Below are 18,517 nucleotides of genomic sequence, written 5' to 3'. Positions count from 1 at the left end.
CTTGACGGTTCAAAAGTGCTGATATTAGGCAATCTTACTAAGGGGCTAGATGGCGATGTTTGTATTGTCATAGTATATTTATTATTTAATTATTATTTCGGAAAAGCAACTGCCAGCTAATAAAAGTTACCCGAGGCATTTAATAAAATAGCATTCGTTACCTATGCATAGCTTGACCGCTTATCTTTACTTGATAGATAGGTAACAGGTAGTAAAGATAACTGTAGACCGCCATTGGAAAACTCAACTTTGTCGGTAAGGAGGTAACTAGTGACGGCCGAAGCCAAACCAGAGAAAATTTAAAAATTATAAATTCCCAAATAGCCTACGATGGGAATCGAACCACGGACTTCTTTAAAATACCACAGCGCTCACCACTGCGCCAGAGAGGACATCAATCTCCTCATGTCATCTACTTTTATTTATTGTATTATTATACGCTTTGTGAGTGAATGAGGACGCATAAATTTTTATACATCAATAATTTGAACCCGTTTGATGAAAAAAAAACCCGGTGGAAAATTATTCTCATAAGCATTATTTAAATCGAAGCCTTTAAAAAATAAAGTGCAAATTAATTAAAATCTATGTATAAGATGTCATTAGGAAGTGATTTCAACACCCGACCAGACAATATAAATGTACAACTTTATTATTCATGTTCTGCATATTTTGTGGCGGTCTCCTCTTGGACTAACTAGATGGCGCCACAAGATCCTGCATCGCCCTAGGGAAGCTCTCATACAGCGTATAAAAAATATATTTTTATGCTAACGAGAATTTTTTATATTTTCCAGCGTCGTTCCCCATCACGAGGCGAATTGGCCATCCATACCAGAACAGAACGCCGCCGAAGCGCAAGAAGCCCAGAACTTCCTTCACCAGGATGCAGATAGCTGAGCTGGAAAAGCGGTTCCACAAGCAGAAGTACCTTGCGTCGGCTGAGAGAGCCTCGCTGGCGAAAACCTTGAAGATGACGGACGCGCAAGTCAAGACGTGGTTTCAGAACCGGAGGACAAAATGGAGGTACGTTATCGGTTAATTTATGTTGGTAAAAACTATAGTCAGAGTCTCAGAATTAAGAACATACAGAAACCGCGTCCACGATACATATATACATTCAGCATTGTTTCCAAAGTTTTTATTAAACGTAAGCTTATAGAAAAGTCCTATTATAAGTATTATATAAGACTAAGTAATCGATAAAAAAACTTGAGTGTTAATTATTTTTTAACAGGGTTGCTCTTATAATAATTTTTAATGACAATGTGAGATGGTGATAACAAAAAAAAACACCCGGCTAAGTTTGTTGTGGGCTGCCTAGACCAGGACGCGTTTGGAACACTCGTAGCTATACTTTTAAGCTTTAATTGTGGTTATCGCCTTCATCTCACTACCCCGTTTATTCTCTTGTAATGTACGCATCAAAATTGCCACCTATGGGCCTACTCAAATAAAGATATTTTTGACTTTGACTTTGACTGTTAACGGTTGACTTTGCATCAAAAACCACTCCAATTTAGTAGTGTATCTCGAACAGACGATTGGTCTTCCATTTGGCAGTTGACAGTAATTATATTATCTCTAATGTTCTAAACGTTTACCATAAAATGGGGAAAATGGGAAAAGTTTGTGAGTTAGTAACATTCCACGGGTGTGAAGTGAGATTTGCGCGGTGAGATGTTTTCACTATTTTTGGGTTTAGTCTTGAGTGATGAACAGACGGTCAGAAGGACAAACAATTAAGTTAACGTGTAAACAATTTCTTAGACAAATAAACTTTCATTTAGTCCAATAAATAATAGGAAATATAATATTTTTTTTTTGTATAAATGTATATTTTTACCTATGACCTAATCCGGGGAAAACCACGACACTGCCGTGAGAAATAGATACATGTGAAATGCAAAGTAGATAAAATTCACTCTAATCCGCGCATTAAGAATATAAAATTATCAACACAACTTAAGTATTATCTGAATACATTATTTAAATAAAGAATTCAAAAAATGTAATTCAAAAACGTCTAACATTTAATCTGTTTGTATCTAACATTTATAACAAGTTTATCATCAAAATAGCCGTAGTCCACCATGGCTACCGTTAATGATAGTGATATTATAAATATTAAGTGATAAAAATCCGTCTGTTAAGACCTGCATGTAACTATAGTAAGGTACATAGCCGTTTCGACCACCGAATCGAGCCTCAAAAAGGATTTCTTTGGGACGATATCAGCGTGGGCAGGTGACAATTCTCTCCCCGGGGAAAGGATAAAAATTTATCTTCTCCCACAGCTTTATAGACTCTGTTAGAGTACCTACTGGCACACGAGTGGAAATAATATCCAAACAATATACATATGTAATATGTATAATAATAAACGGGGGTAAACTTCTCCTATTACCTGTTCCCCTGCTTTAGCTGGTGGACACGTTAATTATATCCCTTGTCAGGGGCAGTGGCGTGCATAGTGTATGCAGATGAATGAATGAATGAATGAATGAATACACTTTTATTGTTCACCAAAGAAAAATAAGTAGTTACAAAGATATAAATACATATAAAGAGAGTACAATTTGGTGGCCTTATCGCTACATAGCGATTTCTTCCAGGCAACCAATGGCGTAAAAGGAAAAAACATAGAAAAGAGGTAGGTGGTGCAATAAATAAGATTTAAAATTATACAATTATTAAAATAAAATATATATATATATATATATAATAATATAATATATAAATATATATATATGTATATATAAATATTTTACATATAAATACAAATAAAATATATACCGATTGATAATAATACAGATGATATATAATGAAGAAAATCTCCAGTAGGTACGAGTTATAAATACTTTTTATAACTCTTGCAATGCCTACCCTAAAGTTTTTTATAACTAGTACTGGAGATTTTCTTCATTTTATTTCATCTGCATACCCTGTGCATACCCTCTATGCACGCCACTGGTCAGGGGATATAATCGGGGGATATAATTTTTGTCTCCTGGCTCTGCTAGCCCTGCAGGAAGATACCTGGAAGATATTTATAAATATATAATTAAAAGTTTATGTATTACGAGGTTAAAAGGTAGTTAAGGTAAGTTAGATTTGATTAAAAATTAATTTTTCAATGCGATTCATTATATTCTGTTCTTGGCCGTGCAAAGTATAACTTAAACATATATAGGACGTGCTTCTTGCATGCACTGTGTGAAGGTTGGCTTTCTACTTGGTTTGTCAATTATGACTATAAAAATAATCTTCATTCTCGCTATGCTTCAAGATCAGGAGATACCTGTTGGAGTGTTAACCCACCACGTTGCTCAATTGCTGGCTAATGGACTTATATCAGCTAACTATAACAACTAATATCAGTTTTATAAACCTACTAGCCAAAGTCCCAAATTGTACCTATACTAATGAAAGAGCTAGTTACCTAGATGAGCTTACTTTTACAGAAAAAGACGAACGGTGCGGACGAAATCGCGGGAAACAGCTATCCCCCAATAAATTTTGATTAATATGTCGCCATTAAAATACATTTTAAGATAATATACTTCATACGTTTTAGAATTCAGATAAAAAGGTGCTCTCAAAACTGGACCACTTAATAAGAACTCTCGATAGTACTAATGTTAATCCGATTCTAGATTTTTATAATTTGGTCATTATAATAATCCCAATCACAAGTCTAAAATCTAAAAAGGTTATGATGAAGAAGAATTTATGATCTTTTTTTTATTCAAGCAATAAACGCATATATAAGTAGAGTGGTTTTTATGTATGGTTGATTGGAACATTCACCCGCTTTTATTGATATGTACCTGATTTACAAAATTTTAAACAGATTAAAAATCTTTATTGAAGCACCTTTATGACATCAAATCTGTCTGTAGTGTCTCTCTACCGTCGTTTTGTAAACCATAATCTACCGAGATTAAGCCATATAGGAACGCAGCAGTTGTTCTTTTTCAATATCAACTTCTTACAATAAAGCAACCTTCTTATTAAGGAATACATATTGTGTAATAATTTTATTTTTAGACTTCACAAACTTTTGAGAACATTATGGAGAACTCTCAGGTATGCAGGTTTCATCACGATGTTTTCAAGTGATTTTTAAATTTCTTAAAACGCACATAACTTAAAAAAGTTAGAGGTGCGTGCTGGGATTCGAACTTGGCCCCCCGAAAGTAAACGGAGTCGTACACACTGTGATATCACCGCTTTATATGGATAAAATCTAAACTACGCGGATAAATCGATCCGATATATCTCACAAACGTTCATTAGCATATGATGATAAGAATCTTTATATCTATCCGAATAGATAACGTTTAATGATTAAATCATAGATAAGGTGGATTTCCCAGCATTAATGTCCATTATATTTGCATAATTTTACGAAAATAGAAATGACCTTGACCTTGTGTGGAAAAATTACCAACATTCACGTGGGAAAATTGCAATACCTCATCGTTAGGGGTGAAAGGGGTAGTCTAGTCCTAGTCAAGCCAAATAAATAAACCTTTGCGAAATTAATATTCACGGGAAAACAATAAAATTTATTTCTCGTGATCACATTCATTAAAGTGAATCCTAGGATATCGTTATTCCTAGTTCGGCCAAAGAGGCATACGTATGTATGTTTTTTTTTTTTTTATTTAAAATAAATATACTACGGCCATACACACATCGCCATCTAGCCCTAAAGTAAGCGTAGCTTGTGCTATGGGTACTGAGATAGCTGATGAATATTTCTTTATGAATATAATACAAACAAAAACATTCATGTTTATCATACAAACATTTTCCAGATGTGGGAATCGAACCCACGACCTTGGACTCAGAAAGCAGGGTCGCTGTCCACTGCGCCACTCGGCCGTCAAAATTAGGAGGTCCCGGGTTCTGTTCCAGGCAGAGGCAAATTGTGAATTAATAATTACTAAATTGTCTCCTTCGGCCGTGGCTGGGTACCACCTTCCTGACAAAGACGTGCCGCTAAGCGATAAGACCATAATTAAGCCTATTAGGGGTATGACTACCATACTCCCTAACAGGTTAGCCCGCTACTATCTTAGGCTGCATCATCACTAACCACCAGGTGAGATTGCAGCCAAGGACAGGGCAGTAGAATTAAAAAAATATGTAATTTTAACTTACATTTTGTTGACATATCCTACAGTTAACCACCAGTCCAAAATAACAACAAGCACTTAATAAAGAATAACAAAACCAAAACCGATAAGCACCCATTAACACCGCTGCTTAATGCGAAGAGACGTCTTATAAATCGATTGTTTAATTTAACAGAGCGCGCTTTTTTATGATGGATAATGGCTCACTACCGTCGCTTAGTGCAGTTAAGCATATTGTTGACACTCTTTTTCTAGAAAATAGCGGATTGGTAGACTTTACACACCGTTGAGGACTTTATGGAGAACTCCGTGTCTCTGTGATATATTTATAATAATATAATCTTTATTAAACAAAACATAAGTAATTATAAACAAAAAGCCGATATAAACAGTCGACTAACTAGAAACGTAAAACGTATCGTCTGAGAAAAGTACGGAAATCCTTTTTGGGGATGGGTATATGCTTTTATAACATGATACTGAAGGTAATATTAGTTCTACCTTTACCTAAGTTTAAACAATATATTAATACACATTTAACAAATCGTGGTTACTACACGATTGATGAATTCCTTAACGACAAGGCTGCTTGGAAGCAGGCCACTCCGCTCTCATCTCTGATTCAAAATTATGAAGATTGTTAAACTTTAAAATGATGTTGGAAAAGAGCAATCTGCTGTGTTTCTTGCCGGCTCTTCTCAGTGGAATCTGCCTTCCGAACCGGTGGTAGAGTCACTAAAAACAGACTGACTTGACGTTTCAAAAGTGCTTTTTAATTAGGCCTACTTGAAATAAATGAATTTTGAATTTGAGGTGCAGGTTTCCACAATGTGTTCTTTACAGTTAAAACACGTTATATTATAAGCGCTTAAATTGCTTAATGCATTTATAATATTAGAAGTAGGATAATGGCTTAAATTAAAAAAAAAACATATCTTCGGGAAGGTGGCGTGGCGGGTATCCAACTCCTTCTCCCTGATAGGGTAGCCGAAGCCTTTACCTACTAGGCTATCACCGCTAGTAAAATATAAACCAAATGGTTCGCATACAAGGCAAACCCCGATGCATAGAATTAAGATCATTCAGAACCCTCATTCAGCCATTATTGTATGCAGTGCATTGTGCCCAAAAACAGAAAAAGCGCCCCGCGCACGTCGAACTACACACGTGGAATGATGCTAGGTCACAATTTTTATACCATTTTCCCATTTTATGATTATCGCTTAGAATATAACAGGTAAAATAATTACTGTGACCTTCCTGGCGCAGATGTGAGCGCTGTGAATGTAAGTAGGAGGTCCCCGGTTCGATTCGCGGCAGAGGTAATTTGGGAATTTCCTCTGGTCTGGTCTGGTTGGAGGCTTTTGCCGTAGCTAATCACCACCTTACCAACGGTGTTCCAGTAGGATGTCGCGTACAAACCCATTAGGAGTATAACTACCATACTCCTTAACCAGTTAGCCCGCTACCATTTTAGATGACATCATCACTTACCACAACTTGATATTGTAGTGGAATAAAAAAAACTGTTATTTGCTAAATGTTATGAAACGACTAACCGTTTTATCGAGAAACAGTTCTAAAGTAGTTGGTTTTTGATGCTTCAATATCAGTCGTGTACACGGTTTCTGTATGTTCTTCATTCTGTGCCCCGATGTATCAGCGCATCACATATTTCCGAAGCCAGTGGCGCCGCGCATATCGGGCCCTTATCAGCTACGAACACAAACAGCGCTTGTCCATTAGGTAATCGACGATGCCACCAACGTGTATTGTCTCACAGGGGTTTGGAATTTTGTATTGCCCTTTCCGAAGATGGCTTTTACATTGTTTTGGAATTGCTTTGTTTTGAACTCCCGACGCAAAACCGACGGGTGTTGTATGTTTGACGCGTATGTGTGTGTGTGGCATCGTAGCTCCCGAACGTATGAACCGATTTTAATTTAGTTTTTTTGTTTGAAAGGTTAATTAGGAATGTTATGGTTGATGTAAATCGGTTGAAGACGCCTCCCGCAACAGAAAAATAAATAAATAATAATTAAATAAAAATAATAAATATATATCGACATTACACACATCGCCCCAAAGTAAGCGTAGCTTTGGCTATGGGTACTAAGATGCCTGATGAATATTTTTATGAATAATATACATAAATACTTATAATATACAGATAAACACACATACAATGAAAACCATTCAAGTTCATCACACGAAATTTTTACAGTTGTGGGTGGTCGAACCCACAGCCTCGGACTCAGAAAACAGGGTCACAGTCCAATGCACCAAAATAAAAATGGCTTACCTACGTATTTTTCACTAAGTACTCCCTCAATATGGGTATCAAATAAAATGGCTTGACTAGTAGAATACTGTACACTAATTCAAATGCAAGATGGCCACTACCAAAAAATGGCGAATTACATTTTTTTTCACACCTCCCTAATTCCCTTTCTCCCATAATAATAAATAATTAAAAACTGATAAGCATCAAAACATCTTTTTGGCATTAAGTTAGTTGAAAGGACGGAGAGTTACAACCAGGACGTTGGGAGGAATTAAACGGAGAGTGGTCGGAGTCGTACCAATTAAAACCCCACGGTATTTCACCAAGTCGCCTGATGGCTGGGCCACGGGAACGCTTTCGCACACATCATGACAGAGCCGGAGGACCATGTGTGCCAAGACTTTCATTAATAAGGCCGGAAGCAAAAGCTAGCACAATTACTACAGTAGAAATATCTAAGGACAAATGTATTCAAATTGTTCACATAACAAAACTCGTTTTTTTATTACTTGAACGCAGTTAAAACTGCCCTGTACAAAAATGTTAACAAATTGATAACATTCTTAGTTAGAATTTTTATTGTATTTTTATGATAACTCGGACACGGATTGACTTTTAAGCCGGACATCGTTTTAACAGAAATGTTGACGATTTTTCAACATTTTGTTCAAATTGTTAACATTTTTTAGATGCTTTTTATCGTGAACTTTAACAAGAATCCCATTCGACGACCTCGTTGGTGCAGTTGTAAGCGTTGTCGTCTTATCAGTGGCATATCCCAGGTTCAATCCCCGCCAGGGGCAATTTGGGAATTCATAATTTCTGAATTTTCTTTGGTCTCGTATGGGATTCTTCGGTCGTGCCTAGTTAGCATAAGTAGTGCGGGCCAAGCGATTTTACGTTCCGGTACGATGACGCCTCGAAACCGATTGGGAGTACCTCCTTATTTATGGGTTATACAACCATAACCGTCCGTCTTAATCCACATCATCATTTACAATCAACTTTTTCTAACTTGTCTTTTAATGTAAGCAATAATTTCTTTACTTTTAGTGTAAGGTATGATTGAAAAAAATGCGACAAAATAAGTTAAAAAAACACAATAGAATGAGTTTTTTTTATGTAGGTGTATATTTATTATTTTCATAACAATTTGAAAATAGACTTTACATGAAACAAAAAGATTGTTTAAATTACAAGACAAGAAAAAATAGACAAAAATATATGGGCTACGGATTTAATATAACTGCCATACTTCTAAAGAGTTTTCCTAATGGGACGGTTAAATTTTTTAAATAAAAAAAAAGCATAAAAGTCCATCTCGATTTGAAATAAATATTAAGTAATATCGCCGACAAAACTAATTCTCATTGATATTAACTTTTATTAAAGCTATCTTCACTGAATTAAAAGTTTTTATTCATTATCTCTGACAACCGTATTAAGTGACTACCTATTTTATACCCGAAGCCCTTTGGTATACTAAACATTCAATCATTGTATTATTAGAAGTTGTTTATTATTCCAAATGTCACAGCGTATAGATTAGCGGGCGCAAATGAATTGGTTGTTGATCTATGACAAACGACCTCAATTTATCTCGTCCCTGTGACTTTGTCTGTGGTTAAAAATAACAGACTATTAATCCTTCAGCTGTGCAAAAGTTTCTAATACAATCTAAATTGATATTTATTATTTAAATTATTGAAAAAAATTACTTTTCGATAAAGAAGAAAGAAATTGGATTTAGTACACATATTATTTCGTAAGAAACTGTAGGTCACTTCAGTATCTCAGTGGAAAGGAAATAACGTTACAAACTATAAAATGCGCCCATCAAATAGCTATAAAACCTTTATTTAAACCAACAAAGATGAAGTCATACGAACTGAATCTCTGTTGGGAATTAACTAGTAACATATTTTATCTTTACATCGATTTGAGGCTGATAATCCAAGATTACCATTTTAGTTAATATTTTCGCTTTGTGGTTATAACTTGAAAAGCAGAGCAATAATCGATTTTACCCTGCCAAAAACATCAAAAAATGGTTCGAATTTTCTGAGAAAATATTTAGAAGTTTATCCCGTTTTATCCTCGCAAGTGTGATAAAAATTGTCGTATGATAAGTAACGCGCATAACAGGTACGTTACTTGTTACACTCTCGGCTTCCTTAGCGCGTTCGCTTTCAGCTCACGCGCCTCATACTGCCTCGACTGTAAAGCTATACTTGGTACATAAAGTACTAAAATCAAAAGGAATGTAAAATAATGGTTTAACCTAAAATTTGATGGATACTTTTCAGAGTTTCCAACTTAACTTCATGTCACTCAGATGCTGAATAGGCTTGTTGTTCTGAATAGGCTTCCTGCCCTTAAGTGCCTAACTTCTATAAATACATTTGTCATCTGCTGTTAATCAGACTAAACAAGTTTTAAACGGAATAACGCGGGAAATGTTTTCGTTACTGTGCCCGAAGTATCCTGAGTATAGCGAGAATATTGCACTTTTTTTACTACACTACAAGTTGGCCCTTGACTGCAATATCACCTAGTGGTAAGTGATGACGCAGTCTATGATGGTGGCGGGCTAACCTGTTAGATAATGTGGCAGGTATATTAACCCACACCCCTAAAACGTTTCTACGCGACATAATACCGGAACGCTGAATCGCTTAGCAGCATTTCTTTTTCGGTAGGGTAACTAGCACCGGCTGAAGCGTCCAACCAGACCAAGATTGTACATACAATATATAAATATAAATATACTAAGACAATACACACATCGCCATCTAGGCCCAAAGTAAGCGTAGCTTGTGTTATTGGTACTAAGATGACTGATGAATATTTCTATAAATAATATACATAAATACTTATAATATACAGATAAACACCCAGACACTGGAAAACATTCATGTTCATCACATAAATATTTTTCCAGTTGTGGGAATCGAACCTACTGGTTGTATGTAAAATGGTTTTGGAGTGCCCAAGTCGAAGAAAGCGTTACCTCTTGGAAGAACTTAATATTGTCTAATATTATAAATGCGAAAGCTCTTTGGATTATTCTCCTATTAGTCGCATGAATACTTTTAGTATGCGTGCTTTACACGATAGCGAATTTTAACTCGTAAAGAATATTTGTATTTCTTCATCGCAAGCTTAAATCGAAACTGTTTTAACGCAAAAACATTGCTTTATAAGATATCCTTTTTTTCTGACCCCTAATTCGAGTATTTACAAGAGAATATAACTTTTCCTCCACAGCTATAATCCTAAAGCCGATTTTGACAGCCGATTTGCGCAGTTTGCAGCTACCCTGCTTTCCGAGCCCAATGCCGTTGGTTCGATTCCCACTACTGGAAAATGTTTGAATGACGAGCATGAATGAATGTCTGGGTGTTTATATGTATATTCAAAGTATTTATGTATAAAATTCATAAAAATATTCATCAGGCATCTTAGTACCAATAACACAAGCTACGCTTACTTTGGGGCTAGATAACGATGTGTGTATTGTCGTAGTATATTTATTTATTATTTATTTATTTAAAGCATTTTTTTCTAGTCCTCCGAGGAAAAGTTTTTATATAGCGTTTCTATATGTTTAGATGTCATTCAGGAGTATATTATTTTATCAGAAAATGTATTCATAAAGAATGGACTTCGGTGGACACAGACTGTCCTATAAATACATACCTCATATAACACCTCATTGTTCAAGTGACGTTATAAATGAGTTACCGATACGGTACAAGAATTATTCCTTACAGACAATATTACTTTATTTATCACGTCATCCACCTGTCATTGGCGAAGTAAACTGTGCCGTACAGGCATGACAAAAAGTCATTAACTCAAAGAAGAAGAAGAAGAATCACGTCATAGGAACGGCAAGATATAATGCAGCATTTGCAGCTGATAACGGTCATTATGTTTTTACTCAATCAATTTTATAAATAACTCCGTTCGCTCAGAGTGCTGAGTGTGACATTTGCTAGCTACTCGTACGTTTACATACGTACGCGTGAAAGTTAACTACGATTTGTATGGTACTGAAAGAGCGTCACCTAGTGACAGTACGCTTTTGCGGTATTGACACTAGATGGCGCTTCTTTGATATCATATAAATCCTAGTTAACTTTCACGTAATCGAATAAGTTAACTTAGGTAGAAAATCTCACACTTGGCACTGAACTAAGACCTCGCGCCGTAAGTCATCAACCTATGCCCTGAAACCAGGGAACGAATTGTTTCTGTTCGTTGGTTCTTAGTGTTTTTAAAGACAATTTTACGCTGACAAAGACGTGCCGCTAAGCGAGTTAGTGTTCCAGTGCGATGCCGCTTGGCCACCAGGTGAGATCACCACCAAAGGCTAACTTGTAGTGGAACAGAAAAATAACCCGTTTTGTTTTATATTCTCTTCAATATGATCGATTGATTATTTTACTACTGGATAAGATTAAACTTATTCAAAAGCCTTTGAGATAGAGACCGGAGACCCTATTACAAAATAGTTCGAAACAGCATAGCTGAAATAGAGTGAAAACAAAACACTGAACCGAAAAATACTATTTTCATTAGTAGCAATAAAGCAATGGAGTTAAAAGTTACTAGAACACTGTAAACCGGCTATAACTCTCATCGGAGATCCTCGTATCTTGGTCAAACGCCAACCTGTGTCACCGATAAACACGAAAGCGAAATCCTTGTTAAACGTCGTATCCGTCTATTTATATAAATATATTGACTCTGTTTGGTAAGAAGGACCTTAGACTGCCCATGGTGCGCTAAGCAATGAAACAATAATATGACGAGGATTTTGATGATGGATATCAATACTTATTATATTTGTGGCGTCTTAAATTATGACTGGAAAAAATACTATTTACCTATATAATTTATATTAATATTTACCTATATATTATAGGTATATTTATATATATATATTTTTTTGTATTTATATATTTGTATAATTTTTAAATCTTATTTATTGCACCTACCTCTTTTCTGTTTTTTCCTTTTACGCATTGGTTGCCTTTAAGAAATCGCTATGTAGCGATAAGGCAACCAAATTGTACTCTCTTGCTATTTATTTATCTCTGTAACTACATTTTTTTCTTTGGTGTGCAATAAAAGTGTATTCATTCATTCATTCATACCTATATTATTCCGGGGCGTTTTTGGCGTCTTGAATTATGAGTAAAAACAATACTATTTATATTATTCCAGTAGAAACAAATCACTGGACTGGAATGTCACTGGAATACTGTAAACCGGCCATAACTTTCATCGGGGATATCTTGGTCAAACGCAAACCTGTCACCGATAAACACGGAAGCGAAATCGTCGTAAAACGTCGTATCCGTCTATTTATATAAATATATCCCTAAACATCAAGCAGGCGGTAACATTGGGGTAGCTGGGGAGTTCAATTATGTATGAGTAACACAACTCGGCAGTTTGAATGATCAATTATTTACCGCGGTGGAAAAGAACCTACGCCTTTTTACATGCATTGTTCGCAGTTTTATTGCCCGTTTCTGTTACACACAATACTGCTTCAGTTTATTTTATGTGTCTACGTGAGCGCCTGGTGTAAGGTATTTTATGCACAGCAAATATTAATATCTTTATCTTCATCTTTACGTAGTAGAAAGAACGTATAAATTAACACTCCCGACTTTCAATATACTGTATATTATTCTACTAGTAAAACCTTTCATTTGATACACATAAGGAGTTGTAAAATTAAATATTTTTTTCGCGTAACCCGTATGTATCCTACCCATAAGTAAGCTCATCCGTTCGGGAGCTAAGACGCCACAGACAGACAGACGTTGTTTCTGCGTCGGGTGTATAACAAAGTCACTCTTGCTATTTGTATGCTTGGATTTTTTCAACGTCGCGAATTAAAAATCACTTTTCAGTAATAGATAGAGTAATTCGACAGGAAGTAGTATCTGTAGTACCTAAATAAGAATCTTATAAGCACATAAAAAGAAATAAACATAACTTTGTGTCCTTAAATTGCAATCGCTGGCTACACCTTATGATACCTACCAAACTTTTTTTTTTATTTCGCTACATGTTAGCACTTGACTGCAATCTCACCTGGTGGTAAGTGATGATGCAGCCTAAGATGGTAGCGGGCTAACCTGTTAGGGAGTATGGTAATTATACACTGATTTTGATGTTTTTTTTTGTTTGGTATGTCATACCTCAGAGTTGGTCCCATTTTAATTTCGTGAAGATCTATTGGAGGATTCCTGCAAATATCGAGGGAACGTTTCAAATATTATAGGCACTTGGCTTATAACTCAGATAAAATTGCAACTTACTAAAGAACGGGAAATGTTTAAAACAACGAAAAGCAAGAAATAAATACTTACTACAATATTTCTAAGTCGGTGCCAAGTAAAATGTATAAAATTACTAGATAAATAAATAAATAAATATACTACGACAATACACACATCGCCATCTAGCCCCAAAGTAAGCGTAGCTTGTGTTATGGGTACTACGATGACTGTGAATATTTTTATAAATAATATACTTACATTAAATACTTATAATATACTAATAAACACCCAGACACTGAAAAACTTTCATGTTCATCACACAAACATTTTCCAGTAGTGGGAATCGAACCCACGGCCTTTGACTCAGAAAGCAGGGTCGCTGCAAACTGCGCCAATGGGCCGTCATATATATATATAACATAAGGTATTACATTTTACTTGGCACCGACTTAAACATTCTTACTATTTTGTTTTTATTTAGAAAGATATACCTTGTATACAGCTTCGTTTATCCAGTAGTCAAAAACCATTACCAAAATTGCAAAGGTTTTAAGTGGGTACTCATCCTGGAGGTTTTGGTGTTGTCTTCCCCGCGCCTCGTAGACCTCATTAAACCTAGTCCTTGATAAGTTGATAATCACCAAGTTCTGGAAGCTTTAAAAAAACAGTGTGGTGGGTACAAGCTCTATTTCTCTGTCTTCTATGAGAGAATAGAACTGTGCCCAGCAGGGATATTAATAGGTAATTTGATGATTTTCATAATATGTTAGTGTGAGTAAAATTGGTTTCTGCAACTTATCGAAGCACCTAAATATATAACCAATTTACACATTCTTAAAGACGACATAAAGTTCGGGATTCAATCTATATTGCCCTAACAAATCGAATCGCCATCAACCACGATCTAACACGTAGTGTACCAATCCGGAGGGCGTCTTTATTTATTTACCACCTATCCCTGCTTCATTTCTTGTAATTCTTTGCCTTTGTAACTGAATATTAAACTCGAATTAGGGGGCCTGTACCTTCCACACAAATATCCACCTTCACTTAATCCAAATAAAGCGTTCTTTCGTTTACGATTGTTAACCAAACCTAATTCGGTAAACACGTACGATAACACGTCTTATTAGTTTCACGTAAGGCGCAATGTTATATTTTCTCTTAAACGGAGTTACTCCGTTTTGTTTTCGTGGTGCTGAAGATGTCTTTTGGATAATTGTTACTTGTAGGCTGTCTTCTCAGGAATTACTGAACAAATCCCTTTACTGATTGACGTGGAAGTCAGAAGGGAGCGGATAAGTTGCGTAGTCGTTAATTTTTATTGCACGTCGTTTGTCACTGGTGGGCGGTAGAATAAGAGGGTAATCTAACGAAAGAGAGTGTTTTACGAGTACCTGGTATCCCATTTTTAACCTGCGACGCATTTAAATTGATCCACCTGTTTCAGGTATATGATTAGACAAAAATACATAGACGCACTGAAACACAGACAGAATAAAATAAAATAAATATACAACGACAATACACACATCGCCATCTAGCCCCAAAGTAAGCGTAGCTTGTGTTATGGGTACTAATATGACTTTAAATATTTTTTATGAATAATATACATACTTACATGTAAAAATCTAGACACTGAAAAAAAAATGTCCATCACGCAAACATTTTCCAGTTGTGGGAATCGAACCCAAGGCCTTGGACTCAGAAAAAAGGGTCGTTGCCCACTGCGCTAATCGGCCAGTGAAAGACAAAGCGTTCGTAAATTTATGACTCATGTAATTTTTTCAAAATAATCTATATTTATTTGGATTAAACGGATTTGAGAACTATATGTCAAACTGATTTATCTCGAAGAGTCCATCAAAGAAATTGAAACCCACCTTTGCACCCCGCTCTCACTCCACCGACTGTCATCATACACTTCAGACGACTATTCAAAAAATGCGTTTATATATTCGGAGAGAAAGAATTATTGTTTCCAAAAATGTTACGACAAGAAATTTAAAAACCTCAGAGCCTTCAGAGTCATGAAAAGTAAATAAATTATTCACCTGAAAAAATTTTCAGTAGCAATTACACTAAACAAAAAAAATGAATAACGTAATACGCAAAAACTGTTGAGAAAGAGCAAAGTAATTAATAAAACAGATCTTAATTACCTCACATAAATTTGTTTGAATTAACCGTCGTGTACTGCGCGCCGAAATAAAGCGATCCCCAGCGTAAGCTTTCCTGGAAGTGCCAATACAACCTTTTCTGAATTAGATGTGTTTTTTTTTCAGCCCAGTGATTTACGAATTTTGCCTGTATATGGCATTTCATTTGCTTACTTCTTCGAACTAAGCAAAGTGTTTTGATACTGTTTAAATTGCAAAACACCTTCCAAATAATATGTTTTCTACAGTTGACATTACGAGCATCATGACTGTTGTTTCATTTTATTTTAGTATTTAAGTACCACAAGTGTATACAAGTCGACAAACATAGAGTTAAGGATGCAAAGAACGTATAAAATATTTTATATTTATTTCAATAGGTATATAATTAAAAAAAAAAACTGACAAGTATAAATATTTTATTTTACTGCTTTATTTTTTATTAATTTATTTATGCATGCTATTGCTAAGTACCTATGTTCGACTATGAATCATGCGAGTCTGGGTCCCGAGTCAGAACAGTTTGATGTCAAGAATTCTTAGGAGGTTCCGATGACTTAGGAATTTGGCATTGTCCACTCACGTGCATCGCGATTCAGGCATGCAGGTTTTCTCGATATTATAGCAATTGAATATAATTTAACGGTAAAGGTACCGTTAAATTATATTCAATTGCTTAAAACGCACATGGTAACTCTTAGAATATAGAACTACTATAAATAATAATAATAAATAAATATACTACGACAATATACTACGATAATAAACACATCGCCATCTAGTACCAAAGTAAGTGTAGCTTGTGTTATGGGTACTAAGATAACTGATGAATAATATACATAATTACTTAAAATATATAGATAAACACCCATACACTGAATAACATTCATCTTCATCACACAAATACTGTCCAGGTGTGGGAATCGAACCCACGGCCTTCTGAGTCCAGAAAGCAAGGACGCTGCCCACTGCGCCAATCGGCCGTCCCGTAATGGAGTACATACCGTTTATATGACGACCTAACTTCCTTTTGTCTCTTCCAGTGTAAACTCGAACATCTTGACGCGGGTTATAAAATAATCAGGCAGAAATTACTAATTGCCGGGTGCTTGGCTTATTTAAGCGAAGTTTCATTGCGCCTCACTTATCTAATTATAGGGATGCGGAAGCTGCTCGGTATGAAATATCGATAAACTTTACGTTAATTAAATTACGTTAACCCTAAGCTTTGAATATTATGATGAAGTGGCTCTGCAAAGTTTTTGATGTACCTACGCGAGAATTAACAAGTAAATATTGTAATACGGGCAATGTTGTTAAAACTGTTACGAAATTTAAAAGAACGTTAGACTTTTAGTATTCAACGACAACATCGTAAGCCTGTTAACATACCGCATGACGTCTCTACCCTAAGAGGGAGGTATTCAAAGCTAAGATGTCTCCTCCACTTATCTGGGTTGGTGGGCTTTAATGATTATTATAATGGCTAGACTTAATGAGTTCTCCGAGGGACAGAGTTATACACAACGCTAATCTCCGGAACGCACTAAAAGAATATATAACGCAATGAAGGAATTACTACATCGTAAAAACATGACAGATTAGCATTCTGTTACAGTAAATTTATAAACTGCTTAAATAATTAAACTTTAGATAACTATAAATTCATATTTGCCAGATGTTTTATTAAATTGATTAGGATTTTTACAAAAACGCTTATAATTATTATTTAATTAATAGATATGTTCATGACATTCACTTGGTGGGTATTTCGATATAAATACGACTGCATTATCGATACACTCCGGGGCAGTCCGACATCCCACCCTCCTAGTGGTCCAGGCGTCCACTTACACCCCCGTCCCCGACGTCGAGCCACATCCGAAGCATGTCCTTGACGACCCTGACGATAAAATAACTACCGACAACGTGTCCCAACAACACACACACGCAACAAACACAGCGTCTTCGCCGGCGAAGACGAGGGCCCCAATTTCTGACGTCATACGGACGTGGATCCTTACCACGGACACGGGGGCGTTCGGACTAAACAATGATTAGTCCAAAAGTCCACCAACAGTCAGATTAACGTCGAACCGAGCCGAGGTCCGAGTCCTCGCAGGAGGCACCCTCGGGTCGACGTCTCCCACTCTCCCCCCCGATGTCGTCTTGCCTTGGGGCTCTTCTCATGGCGAGCTTTCGCGCTCGCCCCACTCCTCCGGTGATGCCGTAGCAACCCCTCAGGTGGTTATCGGCAAATGTCCTTCCGAAAAAGCAAAAGATACACTCCAGTGCTACATGGACTCGTACCGATGCAAATATACCTCGCGGTGTCTTGGTCGTTTATCAATTCACTATCACTATCAATATATAAACTAGTGATTCCGAAAATAAATAGGTATCTTAATTTCTTTCCGACGTCTTTGCAATAGAAACAGCTGTTTCCGTAACCTCTAAAAAGTATATTATCTACAGATTAATTGTTGAAAAACTTTCGCGTTTTCAATAATCATGTCGCAATAATCAGCACAAGAAACAATTTAACGGCATGCCTATCGATATAACATACAAACGCAGTAGGTACATCACCGGGCCCCTGTTAACCGCCGTAATAAAGTTCCTTCGATA

General features: G+C 36.1%; 1 protein-coding gene across 1 annotated transcript in view; it reads left to right on the top strand.

Annotated features, from left to right (window-relative positions):
- The window catches only part of LOC120634279 (T-cell leukemia homeobox protein 2), a 69,914-nt gene that overhangs the window by 41,194 nt on the left and 10,203 nt on the right, over positions 1-18,517 (top strand). Inside the window, exon 2 of the mRNA XM_039904768.1 lies at positions 798-1,026. Coding sequence (XP_039760702.1) covers positions 798-1,026 — 229 coding nt within the window. The remainder of the gene's footprint in view (positions 1-797; positions 1,027-18,517) is intronic.

Source organism: Pararge aegeria, chromosome 23 (genome assembly GCF_905163445.1).
Source record: "Pararge aegeria chromosome 23, ilParAegt1.1, whole genome shotgun sequence".
Lineage (NCBI taxonomy): Eukaryota > Metazoa > Arthropoda > Insecta > Lepidoptera > Nymphalidae > Pararge > Pararge aegeria.
The sequence above is the reverse complement of the archived record's forward strand: the minus strand, read 5'-3'. Positions and strand labels throughout refer to the sequence as shown.